Consider the following 19,311-nt stretch of genomic DNA (forward strand, 5'->3'; position numbering starts at 1 on the left):
GCCATTATATTAGTAGGTTCAAAGAAAGTCATAATAGATGCTGTTAACCCTTTCAGTGACAGATTAATAGAGTAACCAAATGAGATCTTACCCCTTGTGGAGCCGACTGTGGAATGGCAAGAATGTCTCTCCTGTGAATCGTACGGGCTTCTTCGTACCTACATCTTCCACCGCTGAAATAAAAATAGAATAATAAAATTTAATTAATAGAATATGAAAAAAAACCTTTGAAGGACATCAATTATAATTCATTTATCATAATATTTCATAGAGGTAAAAACCTCATCACTTCAAACCTCTAAAATGACGAAAAACTGTAATAAAAGTCTAAATACGTAGTATGTATTATGTATTTTATTAATACAAATATCTCCATTGTTGTTATGCATAAATTTGTTGCCCATTCATGAAATTAAGTATTCAATGAATAATTATTTTGCAGTTAAAACAGTAATTTCTACTTTCGTGTATTTTGTTTAACCATTGCTAAATAGTGTCTCTGAGATGCCACGCAACAAATAGGGTTCCAAAATATGCCCGACTGATGGAGGATTAAACTGACTATATACACATAAACAAGACAATCCCATCTAATCATAATAAAGTATAATAATAAGTAGATAATAAAAAGTTATAACTGTTGTTCTGCAATGTTCAGCAATGCAGGCGGTCCCGCAAGAGGCAAGTGCCTTCACTTCAAATATAAGGTACGCCCTCTGCATCCCCCATGCTTATATTCACCACTATGGGTAGACCTGAACAGAATATGCATGAATGCAAGTATCAAATTAGAACATATTCTATTTTCTGTTCATGCATTTCCACAAGTTGGGTGGTTATACAGTTTATTTTTGCGTTCATTCTTGCATTCATACATTTAGACATTAACTTGTACGAGTTAATGCACCATGTAAACTGGCCTTTAGATACTATCTCACTACAATTCGAGGTCTGACAGAAATGATTAATTAAGAGATGTATTTTCCAGAATGGATGAGTTTATGAATTAATTCTTCCCCCAAATGATTTTGGACTATAACACATGCTAGGTGGTGAGTGTATTTCATGGTCACATAGGTATCTCCAATGTGCATCTCTTCTTTTATTCTTCTTTATTTTATTAAAGGCTGGTATCCTAACACCATACACCTGAGTTGGATTTTGAAAAAGTGTGTACTTGGATTTCACAGCATTAACACATCAATGCCCACGGGTGCCATATGGCACCCATTGCAGTACTGAGCCAATACTCCTGCGATGCATATAATATGTGAATTTTAGTGTACTTTTCAGTGCACATACTTAGTAGAAGGTTTCCTCTATTATTCAGTCAGCTTGAATTGTGTTCACTGTGTTGAGCTACTATGCATCATATTTTTTAAAAGCGAAATGTGTGAGAATTTAAAAAAAACTTCGGGCGCTAACGGGTTAAGACCCCTGAAGATGATGACCAAGTTGGAAATCAAAATGTCAGGAGAAATGAATCAGATTAACGGGTGGATAGCCCAAGAGGCGTTTACCGATTGTGAGTGAGTGAGTGTGTCTCTCACCTGTTTCACATCGTTCCCCAACAAACGCCGCAGGACATCGACAGATGAATTTCGACAGCAGGGGCCTGCACAGCCCTCCGTTGAGACAAGTGGGGCTGGAAAAGTCAGGGGCCCAGCCAGGAGACGTGGCCCACTCGGCAGCAAACGTTGAGAACAGAGTCGAGTCATTTTCCATGGGATGTCCTGGATGGCATGGTGGTCCCTCGTAGCGGCCCACGTGACCTCCCGTGGCACGCGCATGTCCCGTCGGTCCAGCCCCGGCACCTTCGTGGATCTCTCCATTGACAACAAGTCGCTGTATGGCTCCACGGAAACCATATTTCACGCCTGAATCTCGGCTTACTTCAACAGCCTCCCTGCAGAAATAAATAGAAAAAGACATTTTCAATAAATTGATGAAGCCAAGTCAGAATTCCAGAGGCTCCATTAACTATACTTTTAGATAAAGATAGAGTCAACCCTTTAAGCGCCAGCATGCCAATGTATCAGCCCTGGGAGTAATTAAGAAGTATGCACAAGTATTGGAAGTTAATATTTTTACCCTCAAATCCAAGGTAAGACTTATACAATGTTCCAGGGAAGGGGAAAGAGCAATTCTGATTAAATTCATCATGTCTATAAATATAAAAGAGTGTTAATTAAAACAATTAGATTCTATTAATTCATCTTCTTCTTAGCCAAGAATACTTATTATAGGGAACTTATTGTCCAGAAAAAATAGCATACAACTTATGGGCTATAATTTGTGACTTTATAATTAAACTTCTTAGAGGGGCAAAATTTCTTATCTATGAACTTCTTGTCAAGGTTCTTCTATTAATCGCTGTGCTGGTGAGGAGAAACAGAACAGTTTCAATGCAATGATCCCTCGAGGGAGGGGTTTGGTCTTCACTGGTAAACTCTCTTCCCTTCTCACACACACACACACTGATTTATTGCATAACTGCTACTTGGGAATTAATTTGTAGAATTAATATTTACGGCCATTGGATTATATTAGACATTGTGTAAGTTAATACAAGTTCTGTCATTGTGAACAAGGGTTTGTGCTCATCATATTAATTGAGTTAATCTAAGGATAAGACTCAATTACTCACGGAATTCCACCAACGTAGAGAGGCAGGTCTAGGTTAAGTTCACTAAGTGGTGGCCCAGAGGATCCTCTAGCAATGACTCCATTATCAACTTGAAGTGATCCTTCTCGTTCCAGTCGACTTGCCTTCACTGCATGCCATTCGTTCAGGGTGATTTTATCAGGAGAACTAAATAAGAGGTTAAAAAAAATATTCAAATGAAAAAAATTACATCAGAAAATATCAATGAGTGCATTCAATGGCCATGTTTTTAATCTTTGATAAAATATCAGTCTCAGATCTAACAGGTTAAATGTAATAGATGTAATCACTCATGCATAGGCTAAATGAAACCTAATCCCACTTTAAGGCTCAGGAAACACATGGCACACTATAAAAATAGAAAATTCAATTGATCAGCGGTCACAAAGACCATATTTGAATCAGGCTACTGATCTCCATTTGTTGAAAGCCACAGAAATCCACAAAGTAGATGCTTACATTGCTTATTCATCCAATTGCATAGGAATTAAATATTAACTAACCAGGCACCACAAATAGCAAGTTATTCACCAAATTACATTACAATTCATCAGAATTCTGGGAATTTCAACTTGCATTCTATAGCAAGCACTAGAGGACTTTCCCCCATCTGACTTCTGACATCAGCTCACCCAACCCTTAGAATATGCCACTCCTGTACATATATCATCACACAACTGCCAATAGAAATTGAACCATCACTCTTATCTTGGCCCTCAGTGAGTTAACACATGTGCTCCTTCCTGTTGATGATCGACAAAGACAGGCTTACAGCCAGGAAGGGGGATCTTTGAGGCCTTATGTCACCACCAAAATCTTTTCCCTTGCGGCAACCATCCATGATACATCTGCAAGAGGAGACCACCAGCCTATCCTCTGATACTCTATTTTTAGATAAAGTTATATTTTTTAATGTTAACCTTAGGAATTCAGTATGAATTATACGTAAATTGTTATCGGCATAGGTGTCCATTAAAGATAATCATGCGAATTGAAAACATCATGTCCATGTATGCAACCCGCACACCACCTAAGCTCTCCCTGAAGGAAGTTTCTGATGTGCCTGGCCTAAAACAAGAGGGGATGATGGGGATGGATCCCTCCCAAATCCTTAGATAAATAAAAATATTAAAAAAACTATTGTCTAGTTTTGACCTATAATAACTGCATCTGGTTAAAGTTAAACTTTAAGAGCCAAAATAAAGTAAAATGTATTTCCAGGCATGTCAAGTTTGCCGGAATCCCCCTGTTGCCCAGGTGGGTTGTCCCCCCATATCTCCCATCCTTCCCCAAAGAATATTCCTAGTTATGCAACTGCAAAAAACCATTCCCTTTGTCAATAACCAACCTGAGCATGTCATGTTTGTGTATGTATCGGGTAACTAAGATACCATTGACATGTAATATAAGGAAGTCCTGAAGGAAATTTCTGGTGCACCTGACCTTAGACAATCAAAAAACAATTCTCTCCATTAATAATCATGACTCGGAGGCTGCATGCTAGGCTTAGATTGCTTGAACAATTGAGAATGAATATCTTTAAGAGCGACACAAAGAACATAACATTGGAGCCATACTATATTTCCAGGTCCGATAGAAGCGATAAATCAAGAGAGATGTTTTGCCGAACGGATAGATGTGGGAATTTGTTTTTCCCCTGAACCATAAAGGACTTTAATAAACTCTAGTCCCAACTTCGCTAAAGCACTTAATTTTTTTTTTAAAGCTGTAAACGGCTGGTGTCCTAACACCCCCTGCCACACGCCTTTTAGGCAGCTTGCGGGGTATTGTGTAGATGCAGATGTAGATGTAGATGAACCAATCTGGCCCTTTCATGTTTGTATATGTGTCAGGCAACTAAGATCCCAATGACACATAATATACTCACGTGATATTAGCAATTCCACTACCCAGGTCAAATAAGAACTGAAGGTGACCGGAGACAAGGTTGAGCGCCACAAAGTCTGATCTCCTGATCAACGGAGTTGAGAGTGGTGATTGAGCAGAGGCAGCTGACACAGACGGTGGCGCTGGAGGGTGAGGGGCAGGGGGCAGCTGCGCGGCGTACAGGAGTAAGCCATCTGCTTTCCTTGCTAGGAACCACACTTCGATGGAGAGTGAACGACCGACCCCCTCCGGCCGAGGAAGTTCCACCCAAGATGTGGACGGACTCTCTCCACCGGATCGACCAAAGTCTGCTACAAATGTTTCCTCCTGCTCCTCTTCTGCAATGGAAAAATACATATGAAGCATTAACCCAAGATGGATCAAACCTGTCATTTTCATTGGTATAGCTCTCGCAAAAGTTCGTGTCACTGTGCAGTGGGCAATCCTGGGGCTTGGGCCATGCAACTATCAAAATGCTTGTGAATGGAAGAGGAAGGTTGTTTTGTTTGGAGTGTTAACGGTAAATCCTACTAAATGTCTACCAACGCTCTCGCTCAGGCCTGTGCTGGATGCCTTCTTAGGGTGGTGGATGGCCATAGCCAGAGGGTGCCAGCACTATACAGGGAGAGACCACCAGGTGTGTGTCTGTGGGTGTGGAATATAACAAATAAGTTTTGAAACTTTAATCCTTACCCTCCTGAGATTGAATCGAATCTTATAAGATTGAATTATATTAATTAATAATTATATTCTATACACAAGGCGGTGTAAATTATGCTGTTAAATGAGACAATGCTGAAATCAAGTTAACAGCTCAATATTGGTATCCTCATTGTAAAATTAGTCAGTTTCGGAATAGGAGATTTCCTGGCTGAAGGGTGCACCAGGATACATTCCGGTGTCCCAGCGGCCCAGCACAGGCCTACTCCAGCTATGAGTAAGGGGTGACTCGCCACTACCTGCCTTCCAGCTACGTATTATGCCACGGCAATTGCACACGGCCTGAAGTTCTTCCCTAGTTTCAAGGTTAGGTCTTGGCAAAAGATAATTTCATTACCAGCCTACCAGCCTTAAGTGTGTGTGCTTCATGCCTCTATCTAGTGCGTTTCAGTGTCCTTGGGTCCATTTGTATTTCACCCACAACTGCCATTATGGAATTTCAACTACCGTATTTCTCCAAATATAGTCCCCCTCTGAATATAGTCCCCCCCCCCCTAATTTTGAGGCCTGTTATTTGGGAAAAAATTTAAAAAAAACTAGAATGTAGTCCTCCCTTTACTTTTAACAAGGGAATTTTAGGAAAAAAGGGGGGACTATATTCAGATAAATATGGTATTTTTATTAAGTATGTGGTTTGGTTCCCCTGCCATCCCCTCCATCTTTCTGCCTCGCTTTCTTTCCCTCTGTCCTTTTCATTCACCCTTTTCATCACTATCTACCCTCCCTCTCATGCAGGACTACACCAGTTTCTTTTGCGAGAGCTAAAACTACCTCATTCAAGGTCACAATTCCCAATATACCCACTTCATTATTCCACTGAACCCCCTTCATTATTCCTGACTAGTAATTATTTTTGACAGTGTAAATAATACATAAAAAGCAATCATTTTCAAACAAATACAAATGGAACTTCTGGCACCAACATACCTTAAAGGAACAAGACCTGTTAAAATGATGGGTGGTGTATTCTCATTGTATGCCACCATTACTAGCTATTTTATCCTTATTCGTGAAATGTGTCTTCCTTCCATAATATGTATCCTTTCAAGTTTATTCCAAAATTAAAATATAACAAAATAAAGCATGTGAATATGTGTGTAGGTGAAAAAACTCCTAAACTCAGTTTTTAACCAAGCCTGAATAAATGGCATTGGTCAATTAGAGATTTTACACTTACAGGCATACAAATAAAGTGATTATTTATGATTTATCAAATAAATCTCAGAGAAACGTTGAATGAATTTATGGATGGGTTTGATAAAAAAAATCAAAAATAATAAAAATACATAGTTCCCCTCAAAATGACAAGTCTTGATGCTTCTTAGTGGTTGACTAACCCGGCTACCTGTGGTGTAAAGCTTCTAGTGGGCGTGAAGAAGTGAATGACTAATTGAACTTTTCATTTAAAGATCCAAAAGCTGTCTGAATGAGGTCATTTTCATTTGGAAATACAGAAATACCTCGCAGAAGAAAGATAAAATGCATGTTTCCTCTATGTAACTATTTCGGCTGGCTATGTCAAAACGTACTTATCTGAGAGTCAATGCTGTAAAACAAAATATTATAATATAATAGACTTACGCTCATTGCAAAGTCGTCCCTTCCAGCCTGGAGCACAGCGACATTCAAATCCTCCCCTAGGTGGTGGCAGTGGAGAGCAAGTGGAGCCAACAGCACACGGATTGGGTGAACAAGGATTCATACGGATCTCACAACGCTCACCTGCAAATCAGAAAAGCCATGAGGAACGGGAACGAATAAATTTCAATTGGGAATAAGAGAAAAAAATTAGAAATGATTTTGTGGGAGGCTTTTTATTGCAGTGTCCTTGTCGGGAGTGAGATAATAATAATAATAATAATGTTTATTTGTCCAGAGATCTAGAAGTACAAGGGGTGCACTGGATATAGGACACGTCAAGATAAAAATATATACACAATAAATACATACAAATATACAATGATGCAGGATACATCAAAATTTGTTTAAGAATTCATCTACAGAATAATACATTCTTAATTTCAAATATTTAAGTAGGTTGGTCTTAAAAGTAGTGACACTTGATGGTGCCTTAAGTTCAGGTGGCAATTTATTGTAGAGTTGAAGGCCCATACAATTTGGACCAGCGCTGGTATTCTTGGAGCGCACATACGAAACATGCAGCTGGTCAATTTGCCTCGTGGAATGATGGTGGACATCACGGTTCTTAATGTAATGAAATAGATTTCTTTTTGTGTAAGCAAGTAAATGAAAAATATACACACATGGTAGTGGTAATATGTCCAGTTTCTTGAACAAGGGACGACAAGGTGAATCATAGGGGGCATTGCACATCAGCCTTATAATTCGCTTCTGAATTTTAAAGATTTCAGTAGAATGGGGAGAGGAACCCCAAAACAGGATACTGAAAATAATGTGCGAGTAAAATTCACTATAGTAAATGGACAATAAGACATCATTATTTACCGTGTTCCTGATGCTTCTTATGAGAAAGCATGTTGAACTGAGCTTGCTGCGCAATTTGCTGATGTGCTCTACCCATGTCATATTTTTGTGCAGGATAACTCCGAGGAACTTTGAACTGGAAATTTGTGGGAGTTGTTTCCCCTCTACAACAATTGGTATTGCTTCGGATTCTTTATTTTTGTTACAAAAATGAATAAGGCCAGACTTTTCAAGGTTCAATTTAAGAAAATTATTTTGACACCATTCATATAGGAGTTTAGTGGCAGTGACTGCTGTAAGGGACAAGCTATTCAATGATGGGGCAGATACAATAACATTAGTATCCTCAGCATAGAGTATAGGTTTGACACCTGTGACAGATTTAAGAGTACCTGGTAGATCATTTATATACAGCAAAAACAGAACAGGACCCAAGACAGAGCCCTGTGGCACACCTAGTAGGACTTCTTTACCAGGAGAGATAAACTGAGTGCCATTTTTGTATAATACAACATGTTGGTGACGTCCACTCAGATACGATTCAATCCACTTACGTATATTTTATATAATACGTATCTTTTTAGATAGAATAATTAAGTCATAAGAGGGTACATATGCAGTGACATCATTGGTTATCATCTATTCTGCAGGGATGAATTTAAAGTTAGAAATAGTGATGAAGAGAATTTTTTAAACAACATCCTAGATAAGATTGGTTAGAAGCAAGTGAGAGAGGAACAAGTTAAATTTTGTGTTAGCTATCAGGTGTTCAATGATAGAGGTGAATTCCCCTTAAGCTGTGATTAAGTGAATTTGACATACGTAATTTTTTTTTAAATTGCCTCTAAATTTCCCCCTAAATTTTTTTTTAATGGCACAACATTAACAATAGTAGAGTTACCAATAGTCTCAGAGCTAAGAATGGTACCTAGGGCATGGAATGAAATTTATTTTATTTATTTTAAATATCTTGCACAAAGTCTAAGTTTTAAATGAGGAATAGCCTCATTTAAAACTTAGACATTGTGCCTCCGGGGTAGGGATCAGGATGGAAGGGTGGGACAGGAAAAAAACCCTCACTGCTATGAAAGCGACCAGGGCCTACAACTAGCGAAACCATACTTTATTGTGCCAATGATTTTGGAAGATTTTTTTATAAATAAGAAAAATCCAAAGATCAAATCGTTATACCAAAGAGGCAACAACATATACAACAATAATATCAACAGGAACATAGGTTTTGCCTTAAGCAAGATATGGAATGCAATAATCAAAAGGGCTGCACTGATTGGCCAAGAACAGTGGTGGCATAGCCAAGAATTTAATTCATGGGGCGGTCCAAACATATGGGAAGAAATTTTGAAAAACAGGGTACTAAGTAACTAATATTCACACTTTTCATAATAGTAAAAAAATCTTAATTAATTTTTCAAAGAAATATTTTGTAAATTCATGATTTTTCATTACTTTATTTTCTTTCAAGATGAAGCAAATAAATTAAATATGTTTTTATTTTTTTGGAGAAGCGGGGGGGGGGGGGGGAGGGGGGAAGGGAGGGAGGAGTGGATGGGTTCTAGACTGCTACACCACTGGCCAAGAGTCCACCAAACAACGATGACCCAGTTGATGCGGAATCATATATATATATATATACACTGCATGACAAAACTTACCCCAGCCCTTGCTAGAATAGGATTCTAGAGAGATGCCGGCCAACATGGATCATCAGACTTGGTCTTAGGTTATTTAACTTTTAGGTGTATACAGAAATTTTGAAAAAAAAAACTGAAATCATAGGCACAAACGTTCATTGTATTGAGGTTGTATGACCCACATTATTGATGCCCCCTGCTGGCAGCTCCATGAATACCTGTGAATTCAGGTGGGCACAAGCAGAGGAAGTGCGTGGTGTCAATTGGCCTACAGGTGGCAGCATGGGCACACGGCAGGGCAGCGCAAGGGTTCTCTCCACATTCGGCAACTCCGACGGCTTCCTCCACAAGAGCATCCCTGCCCTCATGGAGTTCCACAACTCTTCGCCCCACTTTGAGGCGACGGATGCACCCAGTCAAACCCACTGATGTCCCAATGTTTTCAAATACCCTGGAAAGATGAAAGACATTCACATCAAGTTGAAAAATATGCAGCTACAATATTCATCATAGCCATTAGGATTTCACTGACACTTGACAGCTAGAATCATTCCTTAAACTACAGTAGCGATGTTTCCCTTTGTGAATTTTGCACAGTTACATATGCTGCAGAGATGGATTTTTACTTTACGCTATGGCAGAGACCAGGGGTGGATTTAACTCGTTGCATACGGATGGCGAGAATTCTCGTCATTTTTTTCCCGAACGTTCCGGACGGATGACGAAGATTCTCGTCATTTAGGCACGTCAACCTAAACAATTTTAAAGCGTACAATACGTATTCGTTAGTACATTTTCAGTTGTTGTTCGTTATTCATAATGAATTGATGCATCATAACGTTTGATTGGGTAAAGTTATATTCTAAACATTAGCTTACCCCGGTACGCAATGTGTTAAGGGGGGGTACTCAGAGGGGTTCTGATCCCTCTTCCCCCAAATTTTATCCAAAATTTTTAATTTTTATTAGTCTAATAGTTTTTGTAGCTTTTTTAAGAAGTAAAGGGAGTGTATATGCAAATGCATGGCTACAAGTCTCAAAGAGAAGCTTGAGTTGTATTTATCGAAGAGCTTCAAAATAAGTGACACAAGAGTTTTGACTGGTTCTGTTACTGAGGTAATGCAGGAAGTCACCTGGAATTAAATTTAAGCATTCTTTGAGGCTCAGTTTTAGTACACCAAAAACCTTGTTCCACAAATTCATGTTGGGCGAAGTATATTCTACATAAATTTAGTTGCTGGTTAGTACTATGAATCTCAGTAAAATTGCTGTCTAACCAATGACCCGGAAAGACAAAGGTCTTTGGTTCAATTTCCCAGTCCGGAGAATCTTTTCCTTTGGAAATCTGTCATAATTTACTAAAATTAATCACATGAAACTCTACCTTTGTTCTTCAGTGGGAACATAGCCAACATATGCATCTTCAAGAAGGTCTAATGCTCTCAGACTGCCTGATGACTGCCCTGCAACATCTTCTCCATTGTCGAGACGCAGCATACCATCTCTGTGATATCTCTTGGCAACAGCACGATGGAAGGTTCGCAAGCGAACACGCTCATGAGATTGGATGACAACTGGTCCATTTCCAAGGTTATAACGGAACTCTACATACCTATGAGTATAAATGAAGAAATTGAAGGATTTTGATTGAACATATTTCAAATGTAACAGAGAGAGTTCTTTGTCATTCATAATAATATGTATTCTTAAAACATCTTTATTTTGGTGTTAATGAAACTAGGAAGTCCCTTCTGCCATCTAATCCCTCATCATTGAATGAATACTATATACTTCCAGAGGTTTGTATTGTCAACTAAAATTACGCTTAAAAAATTCTAAATAGTAACATATAAAAATGATTAATTACATCAATGAACACTGTGATATAGGGATTAACCAAAATATAGAAAATAACCACTGAAATGGTAAAAAGTAGTAAGTAATATGGTGTGTGAAAAGTAATGCACATTTGCAGGAAAAACCAAATAACTTTAGAATTCATAGATTTCACATTGATACCACTTACCCATTCACAATAGCAAGGGAGACGAAATCCCCCGTTCCATCAGATTTCTGCTGGTTGTACAGAAGAATGCCATCCTTGGCATAAGTTTTAAACTCTACTTCTATGCTGAGCTTGTTATAGGCTTTCAGTCTCTTTAGTCTCACATAGGAACGACCATCAAAAGCAGGAATTTCATATGCTGAAAAGCAATAAACATTCAAGCATATCAGTCCACATTTTGGAGATGCATAAGATACACCAAAGAGATTTGATCAAAGAAGATGATTTCACTAAGTTGACTTTTGCCTCCTACAAAAGTGTTAATGCGTGATGCTAATTGAGTTAATGGTAAAATTGACCTAAATTATAAGAAAATTTTGGAGAACTAACAATGCTATGAATACTTTTAGCTAATGAATTTTTGCAAAATGCAAATTTTTGTGATTTTATGCAAAATTTCATTTCTTACCCAATACGTATATGTATAGCATTTTTGGCTTGAATAACAGCTTTTTCCACTGTTGTTTGGAAAGATAAAAAAAAATAATTTTGATCAAATTCCATGATATAAGTTCAATCTACAGATTAAATCAATGGATTCTCAATGCTGCTAAATCTTGTCATCCTGAAAGCTCCCCATGAGATGACGTGACTAACGCTATTGTTTCACTACCAATAATGGATTCTATTTTATCTGGTAAAAGTACAAAAAATGGAAACCAATACTCAGAGAAATGACTAAGCACATGCTTTAGCTACCTTGGAGAGAACACATTCAGGGTGTAACTCCACAGCCACTGCTCTACTGATCTGAAAGCATACTCCCTGTGTCCAAATGTTTATTGAAAATATAAAATAAAAGATCTTGAAGACCAATGATTTACATGTTTTGATCCACATGTTAATGTTTGAGAGATATGATCCACCAACAGCAGATCTAACCAGGGACGGCCCTAGCAGGTGCGGGGCTAGGGGCGAACCTTCAGTGCGGGGCCCTTCACTTAAAATATTAAACTCTATACCCCATCTACAAACTCGAGCATTTTGAATCCCTACCACTCTCTGGCTAAGTATGTGACAAACGCAATTGCACAATAAAAATAGGGTGGTTCCCTATTATTTTTTTATTGCCTAAATCGAAAGATTATTACTCCTGGAGTACGTATTTCACGATATTAGATTTTTAAATGACGATATCTATTTTTCGCGATCAAATGAAAAGTGAAAATTTTCTAGCGCACGAAAACGCGACGCGTAAGTATGAATGTCGGGAAATCTCTCCGTGTGGCGTATTTCTGGTTCCCGCTGCCGCCTTGTGAGGTGACCTTGAGGCGAGTTGAGCGCTGATACGACGCAGGCTGCTAGCGGGTAGCTGAGTACCCTGCTGGCTGGTAGCGCTTGGCTTAACCCTTTCGCTGCTGTTCAATCTCCGAAAACCTACTCCTCACATGTGGCGAAAATGTTAAAATGCGTTTCCTGGGCCCATGGAGCAGGTACTTCCAGGATGGGTGTGGTACACCCTCAGAAGGGTCGCTAATCCGCGGCCCTATCCTTGACGAGCTCACCCACGCAGGACAGTCTCTTCGACCCTACCAGCAGGGGGCCTACCTCCCGAAAAGGGGCCACTCTGACTGCAATTTGAAAATCAATCACTCAATCCAATCATCAAAAAATGATTGTTTTCATCACAATCCTGCCAATCAAGCAATCAAGCATGTCTTTTAACCGTGTTTCTATGATGAAAAATAACGATTTTGTTAACTTTTCTAGAAACGTGGCTGCGGACAACCAGAAAAATGGCCATTTTAGCAAAGTTAACAAAACCGATATTTTTCATCGCAGAAACACAGTTCAAAGACGTACTTGATTGCATGATCGGCAGGAGTGCGATGAAAACAATGAGTTTTTGATGATCGTATTGAGTGATTGATTTTCAAATTGCAGTCAGAGCGGTCACTTTTCGGGAGGTAGGCTGCCTGCTCGTAGGGTCGAGGAGACGGTCCTGCGTGGGTGAGCTGGTCGAGGATAGGGTCGTGGATTAGCGACCCTTCGAAGTGCTTCGGCAAAAGTGCTGACCGCATGGCAGGGAGGAAGAAAAAGTACGTCCACAGCAGTCTGCCGTGCGGACGTACCAGGTACGTCCACAGCAGTGATAAAGGGTTAAATAAGGATTATTAATACCTTATCAAATGAAGAAAACTTTCCGACTTTAGCCAGTTTTAATAAGTGATTATTAAGGCATGTTTCCCTGAGCTCTGCGCCTCATGCATGCATTGGTAACCTCAGACGACGTATAACTCCTATCTTCTCGTATAGAAACTAGGTCCCTGTGACATCACGTGGAGTGGAATCGCATGGGCACCAATCTGGCCCTTTTCAAATGAGGATAAAAATGGACCATTGCCATTCGTCTAAACCGATATTTCTAAAACGAAATAATTTGTATATTATGAATACAGTAATGGTGGGTAACGAAACGCAATCAAAGACTTTCATTTTCTTTGATGAAGGAAACTACCCTATTACTGCATTATTATTCCTTTTTCATAATATTATTTTTTGTCTAGCACGGACGTAACAATACAGTAATAGTTGAAATTGCGTTTTCAAAACTATCGTATGTTTTAATTTTTTTTTCTTGAACGCGGGGCCCCCCAAAGCCTGGGGCGGTCGCCCTGCCCTTAGGCCAGCCCTGGATCTAACCCTCCAAGTACAACCCTGCACTGCTAAGATATGGACCACACCTATATTAGGTACCTACTTCTGCTGCATCAGAATGATGGCCAAGAAGTCCATTTAGATCATTAAAATTTTCCGTTTGCAGATGGAAATGGTTTTATTTAATGATTTTACATACCCCTGACATTTATACCGACTTTTTACGCCAATAATTTACCCTTTTTCACACCGCATTATGAAGTTATTATGAATATCCCACAAACTAGGAGCCCTACTAATGAGTGATACCTCCAGTGGCAAAGCTAAGGGAATCTCAGTGGGTATTCTAGCACAAGGGCCACTCAAAAATAACTCGTGTAATCAATATGATATGTGTAAAGAAATAGCTTTGACAATGCCCCAGTGCCAATTACTTCATGAGTTCACCTTCACTATAATTATTTCATGAGTAAACCTTCAGAAATGTTTTGAATCAGCCTCTATCTACTTCCATGCCCTGTATTGCTATCTCAGAGTCATTTGAGGAGCATCTAGTGGGTTGGTATTCAGAATTGGTATGTATGTAGAAGACTCTCACCTTTGGGAATTGGAGGATCAGCACAGAGCGGACCAGTTCCAAGGGCAGGGTCACACAGACATCTGAACCCTGTGGTACCCATGTTGTTGAATTCGCCGATGGGGAGTGGTGATGAGGTTGGCAAGGCAGAGACCATGGATGAAGATGCAGGGAGGTCAATGCAGGAACCCCCTCGCAGGCACGGTTGTGAAGCGCAAGCCTTGAACTCTTCAGTCGGATGGATGGGTGGTGTATTAGCTGCAGATAGGACACAATTATGCATTTAATTAATGATAATCCACCCTTGCATTATGTTATTTTCAATTACCATTAGTCACAAAACTATAAACTCTCAAATTTGAGAATCAATGACAGAAGCAATGCAAATCTAGTTATTTTTAGAACGGAGTCAGTTTCTTTAACTAACCTAATTCTCTTGCCAGGTTTACTTTAAAATAAAAAAAAATAGCTATTCCCAAAATATGTAACAGGAATAATAGTAATACATGTGTCATGACATGAACAAAATTAATCAAAAAGAACAATAGTTATACATGAAAATTAATAAGATTGACATTGTTTTAGTTTAGTTCCGCACTTTGTGACATCATAATGATTTGATTGAACTCATTTCATAATTTTTATCAATTTGAGAATTGAAAAAGTGCCAGTTTATTGGTATACATATTTCAAGAAAGGGTCGTTTAAAAAACCAATTCCTTTTGAGGAGTTGGAGGGGCATTGGTACCATAAATTTTAGCACCTTTAAGATAAGATTGTAACCTAGATTACAGAGCATAAAATTCCAAGATGGTGTTTCCAATACATAATTAATTTCATTAAATACATCCAAATGCTGAAAATATGTTTGGAGTTTAAAAGTACAGAAGAAAAAATAAGGCTGAATATTATTTTTATACGGATAAAATAACATATTCATTATCATTATTTTAAAACACTGGGCCAATACATCGGACCATGGCAAGTTTCATACACCATATGAGGACTTCAAGTGACTTGATGATGTTGTGTTTGACAAAACCATGGCCATGAAATAATCAACCTGTGGAAGTTTATGAAGTATTACTTTTCTCATTGGTTCAGAATGTAAGCTATCTTGACGGTTGGCTATTTTGGATCCTCAACTGCGGTTTGTGACTGGTGAACCGTAACGTTGGCTACGAGTGAGTAAATAAACAATGAAGGAGGAACATGAATGTGACTGCAAGTGTCGAAGCAACGTACCTGGCAATTATAATTTCTAGCCATTACTGGAGCAAGAATTAGCTAAACTAAGTTGCCTGATACAAAGCTGAAAATAGTAAAATATAATTCAGTGGAAAATTTAACCAGAGAGTTGCATCAGCTCTATTTATTTATGAAAATAATCAGGTAATTTTTAAGTACTTGAATTTTTGTTAATGACCACAGGCTTTTGTTGATAGCGTGTACCTACATAATGTGAAACTATTTGCAAAATGAAATTGGAAATAACTTGAAAAATATCACTACAGTGTTGCAGTGGATATATTGCACTTTACTTATCTACTTTAAACTTTTCTCAACCTCATACAATTAAGTAAATGCCTCACTATATTTTTTATACTTCACTGTTGGCAATTCTGCACGTGAGTAATTACGTGGTAAAGAAAGTGTAAAGGTTACTAGGGTAAATTTGCCCCAAATATCCATAGTAATTTCTGTGGAAACAACGTTAGATTCTGACCTCATTACCACCCATGGCAAAGGGCCATTCTGGAGAAACAAGTTGATGTATCACCACAATATTGCACGAAAGACAACCATAAGAACAACTTACCTATATATAACTTCAAAATCGCAAGCAGAAAGTTTTCTGGGTGGAAATCGGTTAAGTTTAAGAATTGGTTGCCCTATAATTTTGGCTGTCTTGATCATGTTATCCAAAAATTTGAATCTTACCCAAGCACTCCCTCCCATCCGGCATCTCAGCGTATCCCCCGCGGCAGGCACACTTCCCCTCCTTGGCTAGTGGTCCTGGCAGCGACACTGGCTCGCACACGGCATGCTCCACGGCTGAACAGTCCGAGTCCCTCATGCAGCTGTCACCAAGGAGACGGGTGTAATGGTAAGAGGAGAACACTGCAGCAGACGTGGGTCGGAATCCCATGATGCCATTGCTATCAGCGATCACTGTGGCTGGAGTTGGACGGTAAGCTGGCAGGGCCATCTGGCGGTTGCCCCAGCGATCCCCAGATGGCGTGTCCGGCCTCGTCTGCAGCTGCCCCAGGGCGGAATCCATGTCAATGGTTCCCTCTTCAGGCGAGCCGGAAAACTCGTGGTAGGGAGTGGCATGGTGATGATAGTGAGGGGCGATTGGAGGCATGAGGAGGTGCCGCGTGGATTTGTAAAGGGGCGAACTCACAACATCCTCGGGTGCCGTGGACCGCAGTACGGTAGATCGTCGTACAGGAGACTCGGTGGGCAGTGATCCCTCTGTGAAAATAATTCAATGCCGTTAAATGAGCAAAAATAAACATTTCAGATTGAATATCGAATCATCATCATGATTATCATTTCTCAACAATCCTAATATTGGTTTGACGCAGCTCTCCATTCCTCTCTCCTATCCGCTTACCTTTTCATAGCTACATATTTCTTCTCTTTTACATTCTTTATAACCTGCCCTATGTATCTCATTTGGGGCCTTCCCTTGCCCTTCTTCCCTTCCACCTGTCCTTCAACGATAGTCTTAATCAGGCCATTGTGCCTCAAAATGTGACCAACTAAGTTGTTTTGTCTTCCCACAAAGGTTTTTAGAAGACTTCTCTTTTCTCCCACCCTTCTTAGCACTTCCACATTACTAACTCAGTCTATTGATCACAACATTAATATACCAAAACCAAAAATGAAATTTTTTAAAGACTATTTCTTTGTCTAGGCCCAAAATGGATTAGTTCACTGCCTAGTCACATATCTTAAGCTACAAAGGAAAGAACTTTATCGTTGGTAGTTGCTCATTTGAAAACAAGGTGGAGGCGTTGTTCAAAAAGATTGGATGTGGGTTCTTTTATTTGATTAGTGAGATAAGATTTGAGAGAGAGTTACTGGGACATTTAAAACTAAATATTGTGTTTATTGTATTTGATTAAATTGAATACACAAATAATTGTTATTCTCAAGAAGCTTATGTTACGATATTTTCTCTCTCTCTTTATTATGTGAGTTTATAAAATCACATCTAAAATCTTTAAACATATTTTTTTATTCAATAAAAGTTTTGGCAGTGATATCTATAAAAGTGACCTGTTCAGAATTTCACTTTTTAGAAAATTTTCTAATCAATCTGGTATTGCAAATTCAATGAAGGACATCTATATATTTTGATTTATTTCGTATTCTGGGGTTACTTACTGTCTTATTAATTTTCAGAGTGGCAGCAACAACTTAATGTTATGCATCCTGAGTTTTTAACAAAAATTGCCCCCAAATTGGTTTCTCCTTAAACCGAAGGGGAAAGTAATACTTGCCTGGCACACATCCTGTTGGTCCTAATACTCTTCCAGGAGTAGAGCACAAAGTACACTTTTGTCCATGGACTCCAGGCTTGCAAACGCAGCGACCCGTCATTTGCTCACAGTCCTCCCTCACAGATCCATGCAATGAACACCCGCATGCTGAAATGTAACATGGAGAGGAGACCATTTCAATAGTATTCAGAATCATCTGACCTGCCTTCCATAGGCGGATTTAGGAGGGGGGCTCCTCCATTGTCTTTTGCCGACTGCGTCCCAGGCTTGACTCCTCGTAGAGGCTAATTGTCTTCTCTCTCTTAAAATTTTAGAAATCTCTGTTACAACTCATCCCCATTCGTTTAATTTAGTTACTTGGCAATTATTTAATCTTCAAATTAGTTTATTGATTTTAAATGGAGCTCCGAATTGTACCTTACCACGGGAATTTAAGGACGTAAATAATTACACCTGAATTTCAGGGTAATGTGCTCATCCTCACGCCAGCCATTGCTCCCATGGCTTCTCTAACCGCAGTAGTTTAGAGTTTTGTGAACTGTAGTAGTTAGTAGTTATGTTATTTTTATAGGTTGCCATCGTTCAAAGTGAACCATTCCTCTTTCAGCCATATAACACATCCCCAAACACTAACATTTTAGTTAATAAGTTAGTTATTTTTTATCTGACCACTTGCCCTCCCCAGTTGCTTAAAAAATAGACAAAATTTTTTGTACGGTTAACATTACGTTCATTTAGTCTTGTGCATTATGGAGCCTCAATCATTTAATTTCATATTAAAACAAAGAACTTTCATATTAAAACAAAGAAAATATTTTGTACCATAATCATTGTATCTTTATTTTAGTCTCAAGCATGAAAAGATCATTTGCCAGTGTGTCCCTCCCACAGAAAAAATCCTGGATCCGTCCCCGATGCCTTTCCATCATAGGTCATTAGCTATTCAAAATTCTCGAGTTGTACTCAATGAAACAAGGAATCATAACCATAACACTGAATTACTGTCTGAGAAGGAAGGATCCATAGGGGATCAAATTTGAGAACACCTTGAATACGGCAAGATGAATGTCACGTTAAGTATGGGTTGCCAAAGATACTGAGAATAAGGCAGAAAAGAATATGACTGAAATCTATCATCCAAATGTTGTATAGGACAAGAATAATACTATCAAAAAATTTAAGCTTATTTAGTTT

General features: G+C 38.9%; 1 protein-coding gene across 1 annotated transcript in view; it reads right to left on the reverse strand.

Annotated features, from left to right (window-relative positions):
* LOC124163852 (agrin-like) overlaps positions 1-19,311 on the reverse strand; it is a 195,468-nt gene that overhangs the window by 7,590 nt on the left and 168,567 nt on the right. Inside the window, exons 11-21 of the mRNA XM_046540955.1 lie at positions 18,118-18,264; positions 16,550-17,083; positions 14,630-14,866; positions 11,395-11,572; positions 10,753-10,980; positions 9,588-9,820; positions 6,854-6,994; positions 4,554-4,890; positions 2,648-2,812; positions 1,551-1,906; positions 92-173 (exon numbers count right to left, since the gene is read on the reverse strand). Of these exons, the coding sequence (XP_046396911.1) occupies positions 92-173; positions 1,551-1,906; positions 2,648-2,812; positions 4,554-4,890; positions 6,854-6,994; positions 9,588-9,820; positions 10,753-10,980; positions 11,395-11,572; positions 14,630-14,866; positions 16,550-17,083; positions 18,118-18,264 (2,638 nt within the window). The remainder of the gene's footprint in view (positions 1-91; positions 174-1,550; positions 1,907-2,647; positions 2,813-4,553; positions 4,891-6,853; positions 6,995-9,587; positions 9,821-10,752; positions 10,981-11,394; positions 11,573-14,629; positions 14,867-16,549; positions 17,084-18,117; positions 18,265-19,311) is intronic.

This window comes from Ischnura elegans, chromosome 8 (genome assembly GCF_921293095.1).
Source record: "Ischnura elegans chromosome 8, ioIscEleg1.1, whole genome shotgun sequence".
NCBI lineage: Eukaryota > Metazoa > Arthropoda > Insecta > Odonata > Coenagrionidae > Ischnura > Ischnura elegans.